This window comes from Lutzomyia longipalpis, chromosome 4 (genome assembly GCF_024334085.1).
Source record: "Lutzomyia longipalpis isolate SR_M1_2022 chromosome 4, ASM2433408v1".
In the NCBI taxonomy this organism is placed as follows: Eukaryota; Metazoa; Arthropoda; class Insecta; order Diptera; family Psychodidae; genus Lutzomyia; species Lutzomyia longipalpis.
The window spans coordinates 5015662-5041926 of NC_074710.1; the positions used below are offsets into that span (position 1 = coordinate 5015662).

The following is a 26265-nucleotide window of genomic DNA, read 5'->3' on the forward strand; positions in this document are numbered from 1 at the left end:
CTCCCACCTCTTACGGGACCATCTCCCATACACGTGACCATTGAAAATTGGCGGGAAAATTAGAGAACTCCATAAAATATATTTTTTTTTATTTGATTAATTCCATTTCCTATTTCCCCTATTTCAGAGAAGATGCTTTATTGAACTACAAAGAATCTTTTTATTTATTTGTTACATTTTATAATTTTAATTGTGATTTAATCATCAAATAGGAAACAAGGAAATGTGAAGCACAAGACATGTCCAATGAAAGTCACGTACTATTTCATTGGGAAAATCATACGACGCATGGAATACCATCTGCGATGTAAATGTTTATGGGGCTTGGAATGAAATGTCAAAATAAAATTAGAGTTTTTGGAAAATAAATCGCCCCGTGAGTGCAATAGTGCGAAAAAAAGATAATTGCGTGTAAAAGTCAGGGACGTGAGGGAAAGGAAAATACTGTATGAGTCATCCTTGTTGTCAATGTGTGCAGAATAGTGTGAGAATACAACAATAGGCCCCGGAGAAAGAAACTTATCCCGCAGGAAGTGTTGAAAAGAAGAAAGAAGTGAATGTCACGGAGCCTGCCACAGAGCAACTCAGGCGTAATTTCTGGGTAAAAATCTCCGTGTGATCCTTGGGCAGATGGATCTTGTGGACATTGACAAAGTGCTGGATGATTTTGAGTTGAATGATGAACGGAGTGGGGCTGCGGCTGCCGTGGATTCGGGACGGAGGGCATTTGTTGCTGTCTCCAGTGTTTTTTCCAGCCTCAATGACTACGTGGGTGTGGAGATTGCAAGTAAGGCAGTTCCGGAAGTGCATGAGAAAGCAGCAGAAGAAGCTGCCACCACGGATACCAATGAAAATTCCGCGGAAAAGGTCAATGGGGAGACGGTGAGTGAGGATGTGCCAAATTCCGTAGATGAAGAGGAAACTCTCGAGAGGAGTTCAGAGATTGTTCTGTCGCTCACAACAACCACAGAGAGTTCATCTTCAGACCTGTCAAATCCCTCAGTTAATACAACAGAACTGAGTGAGGATGTACTATCACTGGATGCTGGAACAAAAGTATCCAATATGCTGACCCTTGAATCCTCATCAATTTGCATTGACAACGACATCTCCTCATCGGTACTTCCTAGTAAGAATTTTGGCAACAACATGTCCACACTGTCTCGAATAACGGAGACTGAGGATAATTCAGAACCAGAGATGAGTGATGAGATGCGCCCAGAGGAGGAGGAGGAAGTAATTATTCCCCGGGAAACGCCACAACCACCAATAAAAGTCCCCGTGGGATTTGAGGAGACAATGGATGATGTGTCAGACACAGAACTCGAGAGCTACCTGCAGGAATTGGAGAATGAATCAATCCGGGAGACGGAAAACCCCCAAGTTGTGGCGGAAAAGGTGGAAGAATCCCCCAAGGCAGTAGATCAGCACGATAGCGTATCACAGGCATCAACTGTTGAGATTACAGATACCAAGAAACGCATTGAGATTGATTTTGATGATGAATCAACGTCAAATTCATCCCTACTTGAGGAGAAAGTGACTGAAGAGGTGGTAGATGAACCCACCACATGCTCCTTATCAGTGTCAGAAGTTGAGGTACATCCACATGAAGAAGAGAAGGCGGAGGCAGCTCCAGAGGTGGCAGAAGATGAAGAAAAAGAGGAACAAGTTGAATTGAGACAAAAGGACGACATTGAGGAAGTAGCTGAAGTGGCGGAAGAGACACCACAGGAAGTGATAGAGGTGAAACCCCAACGCCCGGATTCATTGGATCTCTCAATGGTGGCAAATGCAGGACTTGCAGGACAAACCCCAATGCAACCAGAACCAGTGGAAGAAGGTGCTGTTGGGGGTGAAGATGAAGCAGTGAGCGTTGAAGCTGCAGCCCAGATGTCTACATCGAGTTCAGATGATTTCACCCCAATGGCACAGCCACCGGCAGTTGAGAGTTCTGCCGAACGTCGATTGTCGTCGTCAATGCAAACACTGGGTAAGGTGGCACCGTATTGGATACCCGACAACGTCACCAACTTCTGCATGCAGTGCAACCTCAAATTTTCCCTAATAAAGCGTCGGCATCACTGCCGTGCCTGCGGGCAGGTACTCTGTTCCACATGTTGCTCCCTCAGGGGTAAACTCGAGTACATGGGCGACGTGGAGGCACGAATATGTATCCAGTGCGACGCAATAATGTCACGTGATGCCGCCGAGATGATCATGAACAATAACACAGGTTGCCTCACGCGATCACCCAATCCCAACAATCCAATGGAGTATTGCTCAACAATTCCGCCGCATCAGCAGGTCTCGGGCAATGCGGCGGGTCCTATTGCCGTCATGGTGCCGGCGGGTGTGCTGAAGAAGGAGGGTGCACCGTCGCGTGGACGCAAGGATAAGACGGTTATCTTTAGCGATGGCATTCGTCCGGGCTGTGATCTCACTGAACTCGATGGGGATGAATCTGAGGGGCGTTCAAGTAGGCGCAATGGCAATTGGCGCGTTCAAACGCCCCCGGGGCCCGCATCAGGCAGCCAAAAAGCCTCGCGCGCGGCGGCACAGCAAAATGTGAAGCTTCCGGTGAAGGATAAAGTAACCGGAAGCTACATACCTAAAGAAGAGAATCTCCTGCCACCCATCTACATTGCCACAAAGACGGACTTCCGCTTTGAGGATGTGGCCAACAATGCTGCACTCATCGCCAGACTCCGGCAGGAGACACTCAAGTTTGCCATTCATCGAAACTTCCACATTCACGTCAAGATAATCGAATGTAAGTACTCCGCCACATACATAGAGCGCTGTTGTGCTGCTTTTTCCCTTTTTCTTTTCTTTTTGTGTGCATTGAAAGGTGCGGTGAATGGGCTAAGAGAGATTCAAATGGGGAAATTTCGAGTTCTTGTAAGGGGGTATGCATTGCGGGATTTTTTCCTCAGTAAATTAAATTCTTTATTCTCTTTGTTGAATTTTTAGTATACAATATAAATATTAAGAAAAAATATCTATTTAAGTGGATTTTTTGGAAACCTTTAGTTGAAAAAAATCCTCTTTTACATTTTTTTTTATCATTTAATGGGCCTAATTCAGCGACCAAGAAACCCTTGAAATTCGCTTGAAATCTTGAAATTTCAGTACAAAATTTAAAGATTTCAAGGGTTTCTTGGTCGCTGAATCAAGCCCAATATCTGAAATATTTAGAGAATAATTTTTTTTTAAAGAATATTCTTCATAATATTTGGAGAGTTATTGTAGAATATTAGGAGGGACAAAAAATTGCCAAAGAATCCTTTGGTGATCCTATTCACCCCAGTGGATTTAGAGTAATAGACAGCCAACAGAATGGGTTCAAAATAGTATTAAAAAAAATGAAGAAAAAAGTCCTGAAGCCAAATATACAATTTTTATTAAAAAAAAAATATTAAAAAAAAATACAAAAATAGGAAAATAATTTACAAAATCTTTGGTATTTTAAATAAATTAATATTAACTTAAATGGATGTGAATAGATCGACGTACCGCCGCTACTGTCTAACAGGGATCCTTGCGAATCCGATTATATTTCCTAAATTTCCCATTGTCCCAAGATTCCCTATAGTTCCGAGACTTCCTATTGTCCCGAGATTCCCGAATGTCCCTAAATTCCCCACATTCCCCAAGTTCCCAAAATTATCAATACGACTAATAGTTGGAGTACTTGCTGTTAGTTCTGCATTGAATAGGGGTACAACTGGTCCTGATTGTCCGTTCCCATTTGCGAATAATATCATTGCGGGGGCATTTGTTGCAGCTGGTCGTTGTGTAGTGATGGTGTCACCATTTATCTCTACTGATGCCCCATTTGGTATTCTCAATGCAGTACCCCCATTTGTTCCCATTCGATTTAACAAGCCCATCGTGGTTAACATTGCCATTCCATTGGCATTTCCATTAACTCCGTTCCCGTTGCCGTTGGTATTGCCATTGCCATTGCCGTTGCCATTGCGATTATTCAGGAGTCTCCACATGAGGACAGCCATATTGATCCCCATCACACCCATACCCAGACCGATACTCTGAGATCCCATCCACAGTCCTCCGAGAGACAAAACTAGTAAGGAGCCTATTATAAACATTGCCCCGTACATCATTTTCTCTTGGAATAAAACACGAAAAATAATCCTTGCATCACCTGGAAATATAAAAAAAGAGGAATAGTTTAGTTAAAACATTAAATATTCTTTAAATTGATGCGCAAGTAGGGTTACCACTTTTATATAAAACAAATTTTTTTTAGAATTATTTTTTATTTAAAAAAAGTTAAGTCGGTTTTTGTTTGTAAGTTTCGTTTTTTTCGCAAACTTATAAAGCTATGCTTAAGTTTACTTAAATCAGGCTTCAGTTTTATTCATAAGCCGTTTCTTAAGCCAAACCTTAGTTTTTTTAGGTCAGACTTTTAAGTCGTATTCAGACTCAATTCAGATCAGCATGATCTAACCTTGATACCTTAAAAGCCTGACCCTAAAAAAAACTAAAGTCTAGTCTACAACAAAAGCCTTGTTTAAAAATCTCAGGACTGACTTTAAAAAGCTTAAAGAAGTTAATTCTGGTTTATAAAAACGTAAATCTGACTTGAGATAATTTTCCTTTAGTTAAAAAAAAATGAAAATTTCTTAATTACAGAGTCTATTTTCAATTTCCGATTAATTAGTTTTTGAATACTGCCGAAAATTAAAGCAAAAGAAATTAAAAACCATGTGATCCGGAGAAATTCATCCTAATCCGGGCTAATAAAGTTCGTTGAGTGTTTTTGGAATAGCCTTAGGCTAATAATAGGCTATTAATAGGCTCTTAATTATTCTTATAGATGATTTTCTGCCCTACAATTTTGTCTCATCATACCACTTTTCTCTATTTCATTGGAAAATATGATTTTTTAATCATTTCCTATAAATCATCATCTGACTCTAAAATGCTTCGATTTCCCCTAAGATTGTATTTAATTTTTATACATAGTTGCAGTGTGCGAGTAAAGAAAAAATGTTAAATCCTATTAATATGAACCAAATAAATCTTTAGTTGTCTAAAAGCTCATTAATACAGTCACGAAATGATTGAAAATCTTTGAGTTTCGCTAAATAAAAATCTGCAATAAATTAGACATTTCATTCTCACTTTCAATATCATTGTTTATTGCAAGATTGCGGTCGAGATTGGATTTTGAATTGTAACGCTTTTCACCTTATGCCTTAATCGAATACCTAACATTTTTGTACATATATTCGAAAAATTGTTATTAAATAGATAATAAAATATTTCGATCTCTAATGACTGTATTGCATGTACTTGTGTACATATATTATAGTCTTAGTTGCATTTAAAATAGGAATATAATTTTAGGTTTATTATTTGTAACACACACACACAAACATAATATATGGATTAAGAAAATTATTTATCATGCTCACGTTGATGAACACTCGATCGCATTCTTTGTGCTTATTTATATAAAAGAGAAATTTACCAATGATTATTGAATGTTTAGGAAAGATTAAGTACATAGTAATTAACCCTTTAACGTCCAACGTGAAACATAAAAACATTGAAACATGCGCTCTTTTATCGCGATTTTTATTCTATGAATTTTTTTTAGAGGACTTTTCTCACTCAGAACGTCTTCTTTGATCCCTTATGCGTGAATTTGATGCATTTGTAACATGGAAAAACAACTACATTCATAAATAATTGAAAAAATAAAATGTTTCACGTTTGGGTCAGCGTATGACCCAAAAAACCTTAAAGGGTTAAGATGGAATAGTAAAGTTTCCAAATTTTTAGTTAATTATATTTATTTTCTTTTAAATTTGTTTGTTGTTTTTTTTTTCATTTACTGTAATGTTGAATGATAAATATTGAGAGCTTGACTGAGAAAGAAGAGAAAAAAAGGAAAATATTTCCTTGAACATTTGAAGGCCACGCCCATATTGTAATACATTTTCCTTATTTAATGCACAAAACGTTATGCACAAGTGCTTCAATCAATGATCATTTGTTACATCTGTTAGAGACAGATCGGTATAATTGAAGCACTGACGCACATGTTTCATGTTCCATGTGGGCGTTTTGTGTATTTTTCAGCAAATCTTGTTTTTTTTTTTTACATCTTTTCAAGCAAAAAGAAATAATGGTTATGTTTAACCTAGATTTTCCCAATTGTTACTGTATTTAGTATTTTCGGGAAATTTTTAGGATTGACTTTGAGTGCATGAAAAAAGGCAAAAAGTGTTTTTATATGCCTAAAAAGTCAAATGGATTCAGTCGATTCAGTTAATGAAAATGTTTTTCGGATTTACTTTTTACGAACTTTCAAGAATTTCAGTTCAGAATAGATTTTTCTATAATTTTGAAATCATAATTTGTTAAAAATTTCAAAAATGTTCCTTAATAAAGGATTTATTTATATTTTTTTGTTATTCATCCTTTGTCAGAATTATTATTTGTTTTTTTTTTATTATTTGAAGAATGTCGAAAGAGAGTGAATAACTTCCTTTTTCTTTTATATGATTTCATAAAGCACATTTTAATGCAAAATTCTTAAGGTTTCCTACTTTGGCTTTTTTTTTTGGATATTTGGGGCGAAGGTCGGGGAGTATTAACCCTTTCGCGTCCAACGTGAAACATAAAAACATTGAAACATGCATTCTTTTATTACGATATTCATTCTGTGGATGCTTTCAGAGGACTTTTCACAGTCAAAACGTCTTCTTTGGCCTCTTTTGTGTGAATTTGATGCATTTGTAACTTGAAAAGTCAATCATAACGCGTCCAGTTATAAGAGTTGGTGTCCCACAACGTGTAGAAGTTTGTTTATGCGTTGTAATGCGATTTGTGAGCAGAATTAGGAGACAAATTGGTTTTTTTTTTTGTAAAATTCGACAATTTGATGGATAAAAATGGTCATATCTCTGGTTCTATAAGACCTACAGAAATTTCTTGACTAGTTATGGAAAGCTACTGAAATAAGCTATAATGGTATTAAAACAGGCTATAAATTCACAAAAATTTCAATAATTTTCAAGGTCACCTCCAGAACACAAAATGGCGGATTTTTGTTTTACGAAAACAGTTTTTGGCATTTTTTGGGGCTGTATTCTCTAAAAGTGAAAAACTCTCGTGATAAACTCCCAAAGGCTTTTTGCAGTGAAAAAAAGTGTGGAATACTTCACGTGAGCATGATCCTCTAAGAAAAATAATGCATCCATAATAAACTCCCGTAAGATTTTTCCGGTTTTCACGTTTCTTTTAAAGCGCTAAAGCTTTCAGGAGTTTATCACGAGAGTTTTTCACTCTTAAAGAATTCATGCCCTGAAGGAGAGGTTTTAGAGGTTTCTGATGTTCTAGAAAGTTGTAGATTTTTGCAAAACCTTTAATTTGATACCAAGATGAGCAAAATCGGACAAGCCGTTCAAGAGATTTGGTTCTTAGAACTTTTCAAATTCAAGAATTTTTCAAACTGCCATATCTTCTGCCTCTTAAAGTTAGGCAATTTTTGTTTTTGTTTTTAGCGCCTCTTGCGGATGTTTTTGGAACTTGGAATGTTCTAGACAGTTGTAGGGCTTCTTGAAACCTTTAATTTGATACCAAGATGGTCAAAATCGGTAAAGCCGTTCTCAAGTTATATCGAAAAAACACTTTTTGCTTTAGACCGCCATATTTGCTAAACCGCTTGACCGATTTTCAAGTATGAATTATCAATGAAAATGTCTCACTGAGCTCTACAACATACTAAAATTTCAGACCTCTAGCTGTAAGGGAAGTGGTTGACGGTAGTTCAAAATGGCGGACGGCGGCCATCTTGGATTTTGAAAATGTGAAAAAATGAAATTTTACACCCACATTTCTATAGAAAACTTCAAACCCGAAGTCTCTATCTGTCACCGTTCTTGAGCTATTAGGCAAAGTTTGGGCGACCGGCAGGACGGTCGGCCGGATCAAAATTTTTCCACCCCCATTTTTGGAATGTGGGATGTCTAAAACGTGCTCATACCAAGTTTGAGCCCGATCTGAGGTGGTCGGTTTTTCCGACGATTACAATACTTGGTGTTGGCCATGAAGTGGAACACCAACTAATACATTTAAATTCATAAGAATTTGGAAAAATAAAATGTTTCACGTTTTTTGGGTCTACGTATGACCCAAAAAATGCGAAAGGGGTAATACAATAAAGCCTTCATTTTACATTCAAAAAACCCCAAAAAAATGAATAAAGTAGAAAATTTTCTTTTAATCCAAAAGAATTATCACTTGAAAGGAATTTATAAACTTGTTTCACTATAAAATTCATTCCATTGAAATGTTTAAAACTTCACAAAGTCACTTTTTACTACACTAACATTTAATTAGGCTAGATTATTTGCAAATTTTCACTAAATACTAACCAACATCAGAAGATTTTCGCTGAGATATCCACCTGAGAAATCTCCCAACAGGCTGAAGATCAATCCGAATGTCCTGCAATGCTTTCATATTGGAATCCTGTATTAATTTCAGAATTTTATCCGTTGTATTTCCACTTATTGAATGTCCTTCGACTAAAACTGCCGTTGATAATATAAAAACTAAACTTATCACTATTTTTCTCATTTTGTGAAAATTTCTTCAAACTTATTGTTTAGATGGATTTTATTGTAATACGGGGGTTAGTTTAGGGATTAAGTCGGAGTTTTAAAATTGCAGAGAGGCACTGAATTAATAAACTTTAATTGGGCTTGAATGTGTACCCATAGAGAATTGATTAAAGGAAAATCACAAAGAAAGAATTATAATTAATGTTCTATTAAGAATTAGAAAAAGAAACTCTGGATGGACACTTTTTTTAATGAATTTCTCTTAAATTTTCCAATCGATATTCAAACTATTCTCACATTATTCACACTAGAGATACTTTTTTTCATTATGTGCACATTATGAGGAGGTACGATGCGGAAGAGGAAATAAGGTGAAATGGTGTGGTTGTTGTTGCAGCGAGAGCTACAATAGGACTGATGAAACTGAATTATCGACGTGCATCTCTGCGTTCCAAAAATTTTTATATATTTTATCTCAACTATGGGGGAAAAGTGAGCTTATTTAAATACATACATTGTTGTATACTGACCGTGATAAAAGGTCCATTGACAGCGAAACATTTGTGCGAAGTTCATTTATCCGTGAAACACGCTATAATGTAATAATTTATGCATTAAAAAAGAACTTTGATTTCGAATTAAATTATGTACATTAATATATTTTAAATTTATTATTTATTTATTTATTTATTTAATAAAGGGGGTGCCATCATTACTGATGATTCCCCTGAATATATTTTAAAGAAACTCTATCATTTTAATTTTAGTAGGTAGGGGATACCGGGGTTATAAAAAGTCACTTAATGGTTTAGAGAAAGCTCAAAATATCATATTTCCTAAATAAATAAAGAAAAATGTATAGCTCATTCCTTTAGGAAATTTACTGCTCTATAATTCTTTCTCAGATCAGTTTGTTCTATCTAGCTGGGAAATATGATATTTTAGGCTTTTTCTAAACCCTTCAGTGACTTTATTAGCCCCCCATCCCACTCCTCTTCCTATAGGTACGCCGTGAGGAGATTATGTACTGTTCAAGCTCTCTTTTCTCACTCTCTGCAATTTATTTGGATTTTATGTGCAAAAGTTTTGCAAAGTAGCATTATGTCCTTCTATTCGGTTGTCTCTCCTCTTATGGTTTGTACTCGTGTGAATTTGGAGCATAGAGGACTTTTGTATTCCACTCTCGTACGTCCGAGTTGTCATGGAAAGACATCATCTAGTATATCCCTTTCTGTGTGCACTGAAATGGAATTATTCTAAAATTTAATTTTGAAAATTCTCTGTTTTAACAAGGAGAATTTTTGAACATAAAAAATAATTAAAAATGATTAATTAAATTTTCTTTCAGTGACTTGCTGCATGAACCGAACTGTATTTAATTTCACGACACATGGGCTACGTTTTGTGGGTCAGGATGAGATAATAATCCTCCTGGAGATGGATAGTACGGAGCAAGTGCCAAAGGATATTTTTTTGCATCTCTGTGAAATCTACAGTGAGGCAGATCGTGGTCAAACAATTACAGAGCTTGGATTCTCCTTGGCATCATCGACAACGTTTCTCGGGTCACGCGAACACGGTGGATTCCTCTATATTCGTCCAACATTCCAGTGTCTTCAGGGGGTGTGTGTCCCGGAGCCGCCCTACCTCATTGGGATTCTCATACATAAATGGGAAATCCCATGGGCGCGACTTTTCCCATTGCGCCTTCAGCTGCGACTTGGTGCCTACTACCGCTACTACCCGAGCCCACATGTTTCCTTCCGTGGCCGGGAGAGTGTCTACACAGAGATCTCTGATACGATCATAAATTTTCTTGCGGTAAGTTTTCATTTTTATTTGCATTTTGTTGAATTTTCTAATCAATTGAAGGAAATAATTAATTTTTTAAGGTTTAATTTAAATCTTAGATAATTTTTTGATCATATCTTTTATTTTTAAATTGTTTTCATTGAAATAAAACTCTCGTTTTTTTGTAAATAATTGCGACACGTGTGACTTTATACGTGATTAACACTTTCGCGTTCTTTGGGTCATTCGTCGACCCAAATGTAAAACATTTTATTTTCCCAAATTTTTATGAATTTAAATATTTTTCAAAGTGAGAAATGCATTAAATTCAAGAAGAATAGGAAAATCGTCGGAATAGCGGTCGGGAAAAGGGGGCAAGAAAAACGCAACTTTTTCTGCATTCAGGGACGTTTCGAATAATTAGTATTCATCCTCTGGCTCTAGGAATATAGTCCCCTTTTCCCGCCCGCTATTTCGACGATTTTCCTTCACATTAACAATCACGGTCGTTAAATCTTATTCATTCAAGAAGAATAGGCCATAGAAGACATTTTTTCTGAAAAATGTCTTTTAAGAGCATCCTTGGAATAGAAATCGTAATAAAAATAACACATGTTTCAATGTTTCACGTGGATGTGAAAGGGTTAAAAAAGTTTAAAAAAAAAAAGAATAATAAATCGTCAAAGATACTTCTGCTGGTAAGAGGTGGTAAAGATTTTCTTTTAAAAATGCATAAAATTACGTCATAATTGCGTTTCTTTGTCTCAGTCAATACATGAAGCATTAACGCTAATGCTTCATTGGTTTTGAAAATATATTTTTATGCTTCATGTATTGAACAAGGGGAAAAAACACCATGATGACGTCATTTTTTGCATTTTTTGAGTAAACTTTTGCAGGTTTTTTTCAGGAAATCACTGCAGTGGAAACTTAGACGATACTTTAGTAGGTTATTTCTTATTCTGATTTGTTTGAAAAGAAACTTTTTCTCCATGCCAAATTTACTGCTTTTCATCTCAAATAAATGCTGAATTGCCTATAATGGCATAATATCTGTATTTGTAAAGAAATATTCTTAGAAAGTATGGAAAAGGCATCTTTAAGTCAAATATTCGTTTGTTTAACGATCTTTGAATCATTTTGAAATTTTTTAGGAAAATTAATAGACAAAATCCAGAATATTTCATCGTTTTTGCCCAAACGGCTTCAATTTTTAAGGGTATCGACTTAAAATAAAAAGCAAATAAAACTTTTTGCGTTTACGCATATGTTGGTGGAAGTAATTTGCAGATATCTCAATTCAATTAAAATTTATTAACTTATAGATTCATGGCCTAAATTTCTTACCATCCTGTAGAATGAATAAACTCCTTTATTTTTTTATAATGAATTATGTTATATTTATTGTAAAAAAAATTAATTTGAATTCCCTTAAATTGATTCCTTTTCAGGACTTTCGTACTTATTCCTACACCCTTTCATCCATTCGTGGTTTACTTATACACATGGAGGATAGACATACAACGGTGATGATACCACGAAATCGCTACGATCAAGTGATGAAGGCAATAAACAATTCCAGTGACAACATCCTGGCAATTGGGGGGAACTTCTCACGCAAAGCCGATGGGCATTTGGTGTGCATTCAAAATACCGATGCTGACAGTGGTCAACTGCATGCGTACTCAACGCAGGCAATTAATATTGAGGGGCACCCACGCAATGTGACCGGTGCGAGCTTTATTGTCCTCAATGGGGCACTCAAGACCACAAGTGGACTCACGGGGAAGTGTAGTATTGTCGAAGATGGGTTAATGGTGCAAATTCTTCCGGCAAAAATGGAAACAGTGCGAACAGCATTGAAAAACATGAAGGACGTGACAATTGTTTGTGGTGCAATTGATGCTGATCCGAGTCAGACTGAAAATGTCAACATTGTGTGGACGGAGAATGATTTGGAATTCAATGTTGGGTGAGTTTTCTCATCTTTTTTTTTATCTACTTTTGCTGTTATATTTCGTAGGAAAAAGTTTTCAAACTAAAATCATTTTGTTGGCAAATTGTCCGTGGATAGAAAATGTTCTTCTTGTGTGGACTTTATGATGCAAAGTTCTGTGGATGACTTGAGGGGGAAATTTCTTCTATTTCATTTTGCAATTTAATAAAATAAAATATGAATCTAATGTAAAAAGGGATGCTGTATTTTTTCAAATAGGAAAATAATGACGAGATTTTAATTAGAAATTGCTATTTAATAAAAAGAAAAAGTAGAGAAAAACTGCAATTAAAAGATGGAAATTTCTGATTAAGAAAATAATCTATTATGCCAATCAAATTGATATGAAATGTCTTTTTCCTCTGAAAGTTTAAGCAAATGAGTTTTTCGCATTTTTTTTTTTAATGTTTTCCATCGTTTTTTTCATTCAATCGAGTTTAATTGGATTTTAATAGGAAAATTTTACGCTTGAAAGAACTTGGAGTGAATTTATTAAAGTTCATTTAGCTGTCAAAGAAATGCGAATATTTTCTTTTTCTATTAAAAGACAGGATTTTAATTAAATATTTTCAATTCAAGATATTAAAGAGAGAATTTGCAATTTTTTTCATTGACGTGTGGAGGAAATAAGATAAATTCTTTTCAAGAGTGTGTTCTTGAGCGTTTTCTTTTTATACTTCTCTAAGCTAGTGGGAAATTCAAGTTTCTATTTTAAATACATATAAGAGGAAAATGAATTTTCTAGTAAAAGAAAAAGTTTGTTTGGAATTTTGTATTAGTCATCTCGTCTGACTGGATGATCTATATTCTGCCTCTAGTCCCTTATACACTCATTTGTAGTGGGAATAGTTATTTTTTTTCTCATTTTTTTCTCATTAATTTGTCTCTAATTGACCAGTAACGATTAAACTGAGAAGGATAAAAGCTATATGTATATGACGACACTTTTATTTCATTTAAATTTTTTTTAACCTTCTGTATGCTGTGACTAAAATATTCACGAGTGTTAGCATAGGGTAGGTGACCGACCTTATAGATTTATTTCGGTCAAATTAGCTTTGCTTGACTTTTTAGCAAGGGGTGTTTATCTGAATAAAAATATTCGGATTATTCGGATGATTCGCCAAAGAAGTCAAAAAAGTCATTGGTTCTAAACGTTTAAAAATTAATGCGTAATAACTCCGAATAGTTCTGGAGTCTGTCAGGTCTGTCACCTACCCCTCATGGCAATGCGTCCTCATGTCTCCATTATTTTTAGACTACATCCTTAACAATGATAAAAAAGTTTTTATAACTTTAGAATTGTTCTTACAACTTAAGTTTAAGTGAATTGTTAAAGTTTTTCTCATATTTTTGTATTAAATTTAACTTTAATTTCTTTGTATTTTATAACAACAACAAACCCATAGCGTTGTCTCCCCGATTGACAACAAAAAAATGGATGGCATTCCAAGTATTCGCGTTCACAAAGGACAAGACTTTTCTAGTGCAAACCACATTATTCGTTGGACGGAAGTTTTTATCCTCAAAGTAAGTGCTGTTGATTATTCATTTTCTCACTGAAAACTTTGCTGAACAGCTAAATTGCTTTGTTTGAAAAAAGGTGGAGGACGACTCGTCGCATTCTTCAGTGAACATCCCAAAAGTGGCTGAACAAATTGCTCAAAGTACTGCAGTGGCTCTTGTCTCATTTCTCGATCTGCTGGCGGCGAATGGTTTGAGACGAATTGGTCTCCGTACGACGCTTGATCAGGAAACGGTGAGTAATAAGCGGAATTTTCCTCTTTTTTTTTCTTTTTGATTTTTCTTCGATAAAATGTTGTGTGATTGTTCCACTTTTTGTGCCACTTTCTTTGGCACAAAGTGGAGGAAATTTCATTAAATTCCCTCCCCAATACTCTATCGATTTCTCACAGCAATTAGCCACATAATATAGTTCCTTTGGCAATTACTTCAAAGGACAAGTTACAGAAGAAAGAAAAAAGGAGAATCAGGAGAATATCCACATAGTGATACAAAGCTATCAGTATAGAAAAGGGTGAAAGAATGTATTAAAAGTTTCTTTCACAAAATTACTTTGAATTAAATAACTTTTGACTCTTCCTTTTTTGTTGTTGATGTGCACTATTTGAGGCACCCAAAATTACTGTCAAAGTGGTTTACTCTATACTGCAATTAATTTTATTTGCAAAGCAACTTTATGAGTTTATTCGAAACAATTTTGGACAGAATCCATAATTTTTTTTAAACATTATTTTGAATTTAATTTTGTATGAAAAGCGGAAGCTTAGTAGTTTGCAAACTTGAGGTTTTTAGCAGTAGTTATGCAGCAAATTTATTACAAAGAATGTTAAGGAATTTATATTTTGAAAATGTTTTCAAGAAAGGACTTGATTCAGTACAAAATGAGTTAAGATTCCGTTCAAGGAAACAATGAAGAATGCAAACAGCAACGTATTGTCTCCTTTGAAAGAGATTAACCTCTAGGAGGCCAAGCGGGGTCGTTGAACAACTTCAGCGCTTTTTTTCGTGCTATAACTCAGTAAATATAAAAAGATAGCATTTCCATCTTTTGGAAATAAGTTCCTTGGTTATCTGAGGGGGTTGTGTAAAAATTTCAGTTCAATCCGATCATCACAAGAAAAGTTATTAAGGAAAATGTAGAAATAGGGAATTCAAAAAGTGAAATAACGGCCAAGCTGCGGGATATTTCTTAGAATGAAGTTAGTCACTTTACCTTCTCAGTGTCAAAATTGTCGCGAATAAGTAACATAAACCGCATTAAACATTATGTAGTTATAGAAGCACATAAATGTTGAAAAGAGTAAAGAATTTCCCTGATCTGCAGGATTCTTCAAGGGTAAGAAAATTTCCTCGAAAGGTCATTCTTATAGGAAATTTCCTGGCCTACAATTTTGTCTCAGACCGCTTTTCTCTATCTCCACGGGAAATATGAGTTTTCAAGCTTTTCCTGAACTCTTCCGCTTCTGGCTTATTTTTTTAAACTCGTCGGGTAAATATAGTCACCAGCGGGGTAAATAAAGTCGGTGGAATATTCCGACATTTTCAATGATTTTCCACCTGAGTGATTGATAGTAGTTGATAGCTAAACTTCTCACCTTTTGATCCGCAACAAGGAATTTCACTTTTATACTCACTGTAACAGAGAATTTTTCGATTTTCTCAATCACGCCATTTTGCCCCAAGGAGCATGTTTTGATTCAAACAATTGTTAAGAAATATCATTAAAAGTTTGTGAAAAATACATCTTGGCAACGTTTTCTGCACTAACCCAGCTAGTGAGAAAAAATATCAGATTGGAAAATTGCTAAAGGAAAAGTATTGGAAAACGCGTTTTTCTCAATACGCAAAAGTTTGGGAAATGAGCACAAAATTTTATTTGTTTTTTAACTCCTAAAATACTGAACGGATAACCTCCAAATTACAGTCAATTATTGGAGGTTGGTACGGCTCAATAAATAACTAAATAACTTGGAAGAAATTGCCATTTGAAAATTCTAAAATGACTTATTTTTTACCCAGGTCTCCCCTATATTAAAATTGAAGTCAACTCTTGTATTTCCATTAATTCTCACTGAACTTTTTTTTTCAATTGGAACTCAAAACTTCAATGCTTTGCTTTTGACAAAAAAAAGGTTTTCAATTGAACTTTTTGTACATTTTCATTGTTTTTTTTCTTTCTTTCACATTTTAGGTTTGCTACGAAGCCGGAAGTCATCAGCAGAAACTACCGCCACTGTACATGGATGTGCTGGACAATGAATTGATCCCAACACTGCATAGACAAGTGACGAATCTACAGATCGACAATCCCATTATTGTTGAGCTGATTTTTGATATTCTCGACAAGTGATTTCGCCCCCTGATTTTTTCCCGCACTCCCCCTCATATGTTCTCATTTTACCTACATATATAGTGTATTATATAAAATATTTTGTGTGCAATTAATGGAGGATTGTCTCGCTCGAGTCCTTTGGTGGGAATTTTTTCATTAATAATTCCCCCATCATGATTTTCCTTTTGTTTTTTCTGATTTGTATTTTCTATGCAGAGAAAAAGTTAACAAATTTGTAGTAAAAAAAAAGGAGAATGTATGTAAATGTAATAGAGAAAATCCTCTAGCAGTGAGATTCAAAGGATTATGTAGTCCTTTGGGCATGAGATCTCACTTAAAAAAAAAGATTTATGAATTTAAAGGGAAAAAATTAAATATAAAAAAAAACACCGTTTGTATGACTTTGTACATAAATAGAGAATGGAGAGTTTAGAGAGATGTGAAAAGAGTAATGAATTATTGAATAATGTTGTATAAGAAATTGTTAAAAAAAAATAGATTGAGACGTATGTGACGGTTAAGCACCAAGAAGTAAAAAAAAAACTGATAACAGAAACTACATAAATGTATGTAAAGAAGAAAAAGGAGCATTTTATGAGGATGATGAATAAAAAGAAAAAAAACTTGTGAATGATGTTGTTGATGTGTGATTGATAAGAAATGGCAGAGAAGGAGAGAAGATGATTAAGGGAACGGCGTCGTGAGTGATGAGCTTTGACACCCGCAAAAGCGCAACGTTCGTTTTTTTGTCGACACCCATCCCTTTCGATTCTACCCTGTAAATGAGAAAGTTCTTCAAAGGCTTTGGCTTCTTTGAATTGATTTTCATTGAGGATGATTTTCATGTGGAAATTCATGCTGCACCAGTGTTACTGCAACAGAACATAAAATCTCGCCTCTTGTATTTTGTGTGTGGAATGTTTTGTAGATTATACTTCTCGTTATGGGAAATTTCGCCATTGGCGTTTGATTTTGCATTTTGTAGCATATCACATGTAGGTTGGTTAAGCCTCTCATCATCAAATACAGCGGGATTGTGGAATTAAATTCAAATTTGCATTATTATAGAAGCAACATCATCGAATGAAATGTACAGATTTCCCTCAATAAATCCAACAAGAGGATGGAAAGGGGAATTAAGTTTCCTGTTTTCAGTGCATTTGTAATTTTCCTCATTATGGTTTCACTTTATACAAATACATACAAATACACAGGCATGGGAAATTGTTGATTTTTCCGCAATAAAGAAAGTAGGAAAATAAATGAAATTGAAAGGATGTTCAATCGCAATTCAGCAAGATATTTTTTTAACAAAATTTCTCTATGAATTGAATGATTAAGTTTGTCAGCAATATGACTTTTTAACAGAAAGATTTTTTTTTTCAAAAGACCAACAATTTGCATTAGAATTGCAAAAATTTAACCCTTTCATGTCCACGTTAATTCAAAACATTTTCTTGAATTTATTGAATTTATGACTATGAAAGGAAAAAAAAAAAAACAAAACGCTTTGTCCTGATAAATATCCTCTGAGAGCGTCAAAGGAATAAATATCATGAAAAAAGTGATAAAAAAAAGACTAAATGTTTCAATATTTTTATGTTGCTTGCGAACGCGGAGGCCTAAATAACTTTTTTTTTTGGGGAAAATTGAATGTTTCACGAAAGGGTTAATATGCATTTAAAAGCTTATTTTCCATATATAAATGCACTTTTGAATTAACTAACAACAATGTTCAATTTTTTAAAGATAATTAAAAAAAATTGTTCTAAATGTTTTAGAGAAATACATTATTTCAAGTTCTTGATCCTATTTGGGTCAGGATATAACCAATATAGGAATCAGCTGAGAAAAGCTGACAAAGATTTTATTAAAGATTTTGTTTTGTGCCTTTTCCAATACGTGAAACATTCACACCAATATTTCGTTGATGAGTTATGAACATTCTAAAACAAAAGCATTTTTTAACACTTGTATATTTTGCAATATAATTATAAGAAATTATTTTACAAAAAAATATATAGTATAGGTACAATTTTCATATTTGATTTTTTCAATTTTTTTTTAAAGTAAAAGTTTTTTTTTCATTCATATATACTAATTTATAAGGATTGTAGGTATATGTATATAATAATTTATTTTAGAGAAATTTTCAATTTCTCAAAAGGAAATGTTTTTTTTGATCCTAAAGTCAAAAATATTTTCTATACAAATTTAAAATTCATTTGCGTTTTTTCTTTTTCAAATACTTTTCTAAACAGTCGAATTTCTTTATTTATTTTATCATTAAGTAAAATATATAAACAATATAATCACTAAAAAAGGAAACCGCCTCTTAAGTATATACTTCTAAAGTTTTTACTTTATATAGTTACAATTCTCTCATTTTTTTTGTAATTCTATTTCTAAAACTGGGGCAAGATTTGATCATTTTTTTTTTCAATTTTTTTAATACAATTTTAAACTTTTTTGTTTGTATGGAATGTGATGATTTTTTAATGGGGAAAAAAATAAATATCCTGACTCTTGTTTTATCTTTTGTCATTGTTCTTTAATTTATTTTAGAGTGAGGTAATAATTCAATGTGATGCTTTCTCTTATCTATTGTGATGAATGGTTTTATTACATTTTTCTATTTTTTTCTATTGCAAAACATTTTGTATTTTTTTAATTGAAAAGAACAAGAAAAATATAATACATAAAATAAAAATAAGAAAACACTGATATGTTTCTTCAAATCTCACATTTTCTTTTTTAATTTATACAATTTACAAGATGTCCGTCTAGATTTACATTTCATCCTCTCAGAAAACAGTTCAACTGGGACACCGTGTGAAGCCATTAAAGGCTTTTAAGGGGGAAAAACAGGTGCGAAATGATCAACAGATTTCATCAAAAAGGAATTTTTGAGACTTTTTCCGCACTCCATTCACAGAAATCCTTCAAATGGAATCAACAATTTCTCTTCATTCTTTTTTCTCTCAATTTCCCATCTTTAATAATTTCTTTCTCCTAATGTCCTATCTACGGAATTTATATCTCTCACAATACTTCTTTTATCTTCCTTGCTAATATTTACAATGCAACAACAGAAAAAAAATGGGATATACGAAGGTAAATTCCGATGAAAAAGGAAAGTATTAAAAATATTATATTTATGCTGAAACGCAGAAAAAGGGTAATCTCAGGGATTTTTTCTTCCTTTACCCTCTAAAATAGATAAAGCATAATAAATTTTTTTCTTCGCAATCCATTTCTCTTCCTCATCTTCTTGGAATGTCTAATGAATTCTTAATTAAAATGCTCATTTTCATCAAGAGTTTCTTTCTCTCTCACACACACACATCTACACAATTTTCACTTTCTCTATGAATTGTATTAAATTAGTAATTTGCATAAAAGAAAAACAAATTCTTTCATGAAGAAAAGTTAAATTAAATTAAAAAACCTTTTATCGAGAAAGTTTTTTTTTAAATAAACCAGAAAAAAGTGTTTTGTATCAAATTATAAAAAATAGTATTTCAATTGGACCGTATGTCTGCGACCAAAAAATCCTTGAAATCGTTTAAATTTCAGAAGAAATTCTTGAAATTTCAATGCTTTGGTCGCTGAATAAGAACGAATATTAAGATTATTCGGAAATATTTGGATTTTTCGTAAAAAATTGACTTATCTTCGGATTACTCAGAAATGATCATCATTAGTGTTTGTATATGATTCCGGATTATTCGACAAAATGACTGCCAATTATCCAATATATTCAGATTTTTCAAAAATGATTGCAATCAAATTAAAATTTGCAATATTTTCTGAAGATTTTAAGAGTATTAAGAATTTTAATTAAAAGAATTATTCGGAAATAATTTCTAAATTTCGATTTGTGATATAGGGTCGTTTCGTATTCAGAGACGAAGAAATTGTTGAAATAACTGAAATTTCAGAGAAAAAATTAATGAATTTTCAAACATTTCAGAATACGACCAATAATTTGTAATTAATTGATTTTAATTGTTTTGAATTTAATTTAAAAAAAGGGTATTTGCCTTCAGATGTATTTATTTCCAAATAATTTACGATATTAATGAAAATGGCAATAATTTCTCGTTTAATCCTGGATAGACATCGTTAATCTTCTCTCTGGGATTATTTTTGTGATATCTTCGGGAAGTCTAATTTAAAAATTGAATTGAAAAGTAAATTCTTCATAAAAATTCTTAAAATTACGCGTCAGAAATTTTAAGATTCTTCTTTTTGATTTTTTGCTTTTTTTACAAGCCTGTTTTGCCATTTTTATGCATTGAAATTTAACAAAAAAAATTCTTCCGGGGGTACTAAATGTAGAACAATGAACAAATTTAGGTTAATCCGTGATTTGTTGTGATATTCGACATATATTCACCCGATAAATCAACCCTTTTGTTAATGCTTTTATTAGGAAATCGTACTTGTACCCAGTGGGAAAATGTTTGATAGAAGAATTTTCCTGCATGCGCAAGCATTTACGAAGAAAATAGCATAAATTCATCATAAATTTAAAAATCGACATAAAACCTATCAATGCTTAATTTTTATGTAAATAAATTTATTATTGATTTATGGAATATGCTTCCGTTGCAAGCTTTAGAATCAAATAGTTTTTTCAATCAGTTTTTAAATTTGTTCTATACTTTAATACAGAACCAACAAGTAACACGGGATTATCACAAATGCTTGCACAATGAAATAAATCCATTGAGCTTCAATTAAGCTTTTCTCGTGTTTGAGCTTTTCAACGGATTTTTATGGTATCAATTTTGCAATATATCATTTTGTAATTATTTTTATTTTTATAGAGTCAAATAAGACAAATTTTTCTCGTGAAGAAAGAAAAACGAAGACTAAATGAGCAAAAAAAAAAATTAGGAAATATTCTTTTTAGTGTTCTTGAGGGATTCTTACATAATCACACAGCACTTCCGGGAGCGCGTACTATCGCTCACAACATCCCCCGTGATACCACTAAATTTTGCCGGTGTTGTCTGCAGGCTGGGCGATGAGACGAGTGATAGCTCAACGGCAGGTGATGCACCACCACCAGGGCATGTTGTCCCACCTGTGAGACTCTGTGTCGTGAGAATTGATCCATTCTCCGGGCTATTGCTATTCCTCGATTGGGCACGATGCTTCTTCAGGTCTGCCAATGTTCCTGCGATGGAGTGATCTACAGTGTGAGCATCTTTAGATTCACGATTCACCGAGTTTGATTGATTTCATTTGATTTGATTTGATTTGTTTGCAACAGGACAGGTAGGCAGGTGAAAGAGGAAAATTTTATTATACATTTTGAAATGCGCAATCAACGTTATATCATGCATGGTTTAGCTATTAAATTTCATGGAGATGCAATGAAAATGTTATGAGTGTGTGCACTACAGGAGTAATGTTTTGCAGAGAACATCTCTTCGGGCTATTTTCATGTAAAAAAATACATTAAAAATCAATAATCCTTTAATTTTTGCACTCTTCGTCAATGTTCAGATTTTGAGGAAGGCCAAGCAACGTAAATTCATAAAATATTCAATCCATGTTGCACCCTTTAGTAGAATTTTTGCAACGTATCCCCATCACTTCAAATAATGCCAAAAGAGAATTTTTCCTCACGCTTTTGAGATTTTTCAACCAAAATAATGTGAGAAAGTATTTTAAATTCATTGAAGTAGGAATTTAATTCAGAATTTTAGGTGAAAAGTTGACGGAAATGATTCTTTATTGGAAGGAAAATTAATGAAAATTTCTCAATTTATCAGGGGATGATGGCGTACAGCCATCCCGTTTTGAAAATTTGATTAGAATCCTTCTGGGAGTTTATTTACTGTGAGATTTATTACACACCAGGCACACCATGCTTCTTTCTCTTTCTCAAAAAATATATTGAATTCTAAGAAATAGAAACTTGATGATAGATTATATAACTGTGTGTGGGGGTGGTAGTTAGGGAAGTTATTAAAATATACTTTTCAATTTTGAATTTTATCCAATCTCCTCCCCAAGTCGTCCCATCTTGACCATAAATCACGGATATGTGGGTGAAGATTATTGAGGCAAAATTGCCAATAGAAGTTCATAAATTCTTCCTTTATTGCTCTTCCACAATCTATGTTGGGTATTATGTATGTTATAGGAAAGGGGTGGAAACGAAATGTGGTGAGCTTTATCTGCATTTTACGAGAATGTGTGTCTAAAGGATCTCCTCTCAAATGGCATTTCTCCAAATCATGCATTTTTCTGTTGAATTCTAAAACTCTTGTTTTTCCCGGAAGAACATGCATTCAATCCATTTTAATCGGGAGCTTTTAATGAATTTCATTCCGGGCGCAAAGCTCTAAATAAATACCTAAATCGAAAAATGTTGAAACGAAGAAAATTGTGTGGTTGAAAAATACGGGAAAAACGAATTTTCGCGGGGGGAAAATTTACAATGTGGGCAGAAAAAATGTAGGTAGGTAGATTCTTCGTGGGAAATATTTGTTTTTAGAATTAAAGACAACACATGTTATGCAGAATGTTGATTTTGCAATATAAATGATTAAGAGAAAACAAAGAATTGAAGAAACTTATATGGAACAAATCTCACGACGTATTTCATATTTGGTAGGTAGTAAATTTTAGCATAAAAAACTAGTTTTAGAATGTGGATTTATAGTAGATTAAATTATATTTTCTTTTAGGATTGTTTGATTAGGATACAATTTCTCATACTTTTTTAACCTCCTAATAAACTGGATAAGGAGTCTATTCACTTTTGTTCATTTCTTTCCATTACTTCAAGAAATACAGAGGATGAAGCATTCCAAGAAAACATTTCAGAAAAGCCAATGACATTCATTTTTCAACAGGGATTAGCATGAAAAGTTAACCACAAAGTGGAACTCCAACTAAATCAAGAAAAGATTAAATAGAAATGGCTTAAGCCACGCCCTCATTGTAACTTTAATTTCCATTCAAATTATTCAAATGCATAAAACATATAGATTAAATGTTTCAATCAGAGATTTCTTTTATCATAAAATATCATCAAAATTATTGAAGTATTATTTTATACTTTACTTAAATATATCTACAAATGGAAAGAAAACTTCGGAAGAATGGGGGCGTGGTTTATGCAATTGTGGATATTTTTTTTCTTTTTTTTTTCAGTTAATCCTTGTAAAAAAAATGAATGTATTTTTAGCTTCGATAGAAGAATAATGCAGAAGATAGAAGAATAATATCATTTATAGCAGCTTCAAAATATATTTCATCCTATGATATTTAGAGAGCTTTAATGCTTCTTCATCAGGTACAGAAAAATAGTAAAGAAAATTTTATTTAAAAATTACTTTAAAAATGGAGGAAAATTTTCTAACGCTGTGAGTGCATTTAAATCGATTCAATTTTTTTTTAAATATTTTTTTTTGAATATCTTAACTATTTTTTTTTGTATAGTATTTGTATATTAAACGAATGTTACAAAGATACGACCTCTATAGTGAATAAACTTCTTTGTATTAGTCGTATTAGTAAAGAAGAAATAGAATGTGTGAATTGGAATGCTATTAACTACCAATCAGTGCATAAGATTGATAAAACACGTGAGTAATCCCCTTTTGGCATTCCCTTTGGGTATTTCGCATTGATTTTTCGATCACCTTTTGAATACACCTGCAACACATTGTCACATCCCTAAATGGGAGACGTTCATACAATTTGGATGAGCCTTTGCCCATTTGCCCCATTCATCCTATACCCTCACAGAAAATAGGCCATCGTTTGCCACTCATCAAGTTGGGAGTATGTGTTTCAAAGTTTTGGGGTGAAATGGGGTGTTAGGGGTGACCAAGAGAAATGGTTACATATTGGATGAAATGATCATGATTTTGCAGAATATTGTGGGTTGTAACTCACCAAATAGAACCGTGACTTGAACATTAATCTTCCCATTCTCATTGCTCGCCGTGTAGAATTCCGTTGCAGTCAGGTCTGTTGAGCTGGCGGCACTGTTGCGTTGCGATACGAGAGCATTGTTATTTACAAGCATCTTCTTCGTACTATCCTCCGTCATGTAGCCCAAACTACTCATTTCATTATCCTTTCCCTCTGGTGACCGTCGATTGTGGGACGCCGTTGGTGAGCCATCAATGTGATTTGGATTTGTGCTAATAGATGATTGCGTGCTACTGAATGCCGTTGCCGATGCAAATGTTAAATTGCTCTGAGGATATCGAGTATTGTTGTTATTATTGCCACCACCACTGCCAGGTGCTGAACCATTTTGTTGGATGCTACCCCCATTATTGTTTGCAGTATGGTTGCAATTATTATTGCCCGTCCTTAGTGATGGGGCTGATGCTTCCGATGCCAGGGATATTGGTTCTGGTGTTGTACCATCCGTTGTGGTGTAGCCCTGATTAAATTTAAAAAAAAATAAATACATTTTATCCACCGCAAGTTATGCGGAAAATGTTTTGAAAAGCTTCAAGATGAAATTTTCAATTTATATTCATTCTCCCATTTAAAATTGCATGTATTGGATTTTGCAATTGAAAATATTGAAAACTATAAATATTTTCTTGCAATCAATCCATTATTTTCTTGATGAAATTGCACAGGATGCAGATAAATTGATTATGAGGACAATTAACACATTTTCTTTGCTTCAGCTACAAATGAACTTAATCAGGATCAATATAAGAGTTATTAATGAGAAACCTTCGATCCTTTAATCGAACGTCCTTTATAATTTGATGCATATTATTAATAGCATGAGAAAATCTATTGAGTATTAGTATAAATACTCTCCGTGTACATATAAACAGCTTATTCTATTCTAGGACGTCAAGTAAACGTACATATATAAATGTCCAGAAACTACATGCAAAATCAGAGATTTTCATTCAAAGCACCTCAAATCACAAATTCTCACGTAAAATGTCCCCAACTCCAATAAGAAACATTTAGCTTAGAAAATCAATATTCACATCTAATTCCGTCTGTATACGACGCTATTCTCAAATATAATTCTTCGAAATATCAATAAACATAATATAAAGGCGCAATTCTATGGTTTACCATGATAATTTATTGCCACAAATTGATTAATTTTCTCCGTCGATCAACACAATTGAAACATTGTCATGTCCTCACGGAGAATGTTATGTTACCAATTATATAGGTACGTATACACAACTTAAGGGCAGGGGAAACATCAAAATAGAAAGGAATAGAGGTTGAGTGGAGCCACAAGACTTCTTTAAGAGTCTAGACCAACAATCCTTTTGGCAATTAAAATTCCTATAAGGGTTTTATGTTATAGATATATGAAGAGCTGAAGAATATGTTGAAGACATTATTTTGGGAGCAATAAAAACACTACCCTTTTGCTATATATGGGTTACATTGCATAAAATATGTCTTTTAGAACGACATTTGGATTTATTCTTAGAAAATTAATGGAAAATTTAAGTAGAGGTTAATGTATATTTTTTTCTTTCTTAATCAAAAGACTGCTGATTTATAATAAGGCTTGATTAAGGTACAGATTCGGAATTGAAATTAAATTAGGGTAAAAACAATCTAAATGGTACATATAAAAATCATTCTAGACTAATAAAAGAAATAGAAAATAATAAGAAGTTAAAGAGACAGCTAAGAAAGGCCGTCAAAGATTCGTTAAAAAAATATATATTAATTAACGTTTCCATTCTTTAAACATTCTCTTTCAAAGCATAAAGTATTCATGGTATTTTTTTCATCTTCTGAAAATTAATCGTTTTATATTTTGTGAACAACAATATTCTATCACGTAAAAAGAAGTTTAAGGACATTTTTATTTTTCTTTCTCAAACTCACCTTATATTTGAGTCCAATTATATTGCAACTATCAATATCATTGCTTTTATGCACAAAAAACATTCTCATTTTGAACTTTTGATTTCTTCAACTTTTTTCATTCATTAGAAAACTTTTCAAGTAGATATTGAAAGAAGGTTTACAAAAGAAAA

General features: G+C 33.4%; 3 protein-coding genes across 10 annotated transcripts in view; 1 reads left to right on the forward strand and 2 right to left on the reverse strand.

Annotated features, from left to right (window-relative positions):
* Positions 1-304: 304 nt before the first annotated feature.
* LOC129795779 (zinc finger FYVE domain-containing protein 9) lies at positions 305-16877 on the forward strand. The gene is made up of 6 exons (XM_055837252.1): positions 305-2773; positions 9952-10424; positions 11846-12366; positions 13800-13920; positions 13994-14149; positions 16106-16877. Exons 1-6 carry the CDS (start codon positions 631-633, stop codon positions 16262-16264), a joined length of 3573 nt encoding a protein of 1190 aa, XP_055693227.1. The 5' UTR covers positions 305-630; the 3' UTR covers positions 16265-16877.
* On the reverse strand, positions 3382-9021 carry LOC129795780 (uncharacterized). The gene is made up of 2 exons (XM_055837253.1): positions 8415-9021; positions 3382-4168 (listed from the first exon to the last, which is right to left on the reverse strand). Exons 1-2 carry the CDS (start codon positions 8617-8619, stop codon positions 3522-3524), a joined length of 852 nt encoding a protein of 283 aa, XP_055693228.1. The 5' UTR covers positions 8620-9021; the 3' UTR covers positions 3382-3521.
* A 3934-nt stretch (positions 16878-20811) lies between the features above and the next one.
* LOC129795781 (protein phosphatase 1 regulatory subunit 16A) overlaps positions 20812-26265 on the reverse strand; it is a 32368-nt gene continuing 26914 nt past the window's right edge. For 3 of the 8 annotated variants that reach the window (XM_055837259.1, XM_055837261.1, XM_055837260.1), the window contains 2 exons: positions 24170-24668; positions 20812-21431 (listed from right to left, as the gene is read on the reverse strand). In XM_055837259.1, coding sequence (XP_055693234.1) covers positions 21181-21431; positions 24170-24668 — 750 coding nt within the window. In that variant the 3' untranslated portion in view covers positions 20812-21180. Of the gene's footprint in view, positions 21462-24169; positions 24669-26265 lie in introns of all 8 variants that reach the window. The other 5 variants (XM_055837254.1, XM_055837256.1, XM_055837255.1 and 2 more) reach the window with 2 other exon arrangements.

Bases quoted from the DNA above. Each gene is read 5' to 3' on its own strand.
- LOC129795779 (XM_055837252.1), top strand. From the start codon at position 631: ATGGATCTTGTGGACATTGACAAAGTGCTGGATGATTTTGAGTTGAAT. The intron at 2,774-9,951 runs GTAAGTACTCCG...ATTTTCTTTCAG, and splicing joins TCACGTCAAGATAATCGAAT to TGACTTGCTGCATGAACCGA. The intron at 10,425-11,845 runs GTAAGTTTTCAT...ATTCCTTTTCAG, and splicing joins CGATCATAAATTTTCTTGCG to GACTTTCGTACTTATTCCTA.
- LOC129795780 (XM_055837253.1), bottom strand. From the start codon at position 8,619: ATGAGAAAAATAGTGATAAGTTTAGTTTTTATATTATCAACGGCAGTT. The intron at 4,169-8,414 runs GTTAGTATTTAG...TTATATTTCCAG, and splicing joins GCGAAAATCTTCTGATGTTG to GTGATGCAAGGATTATTTTT.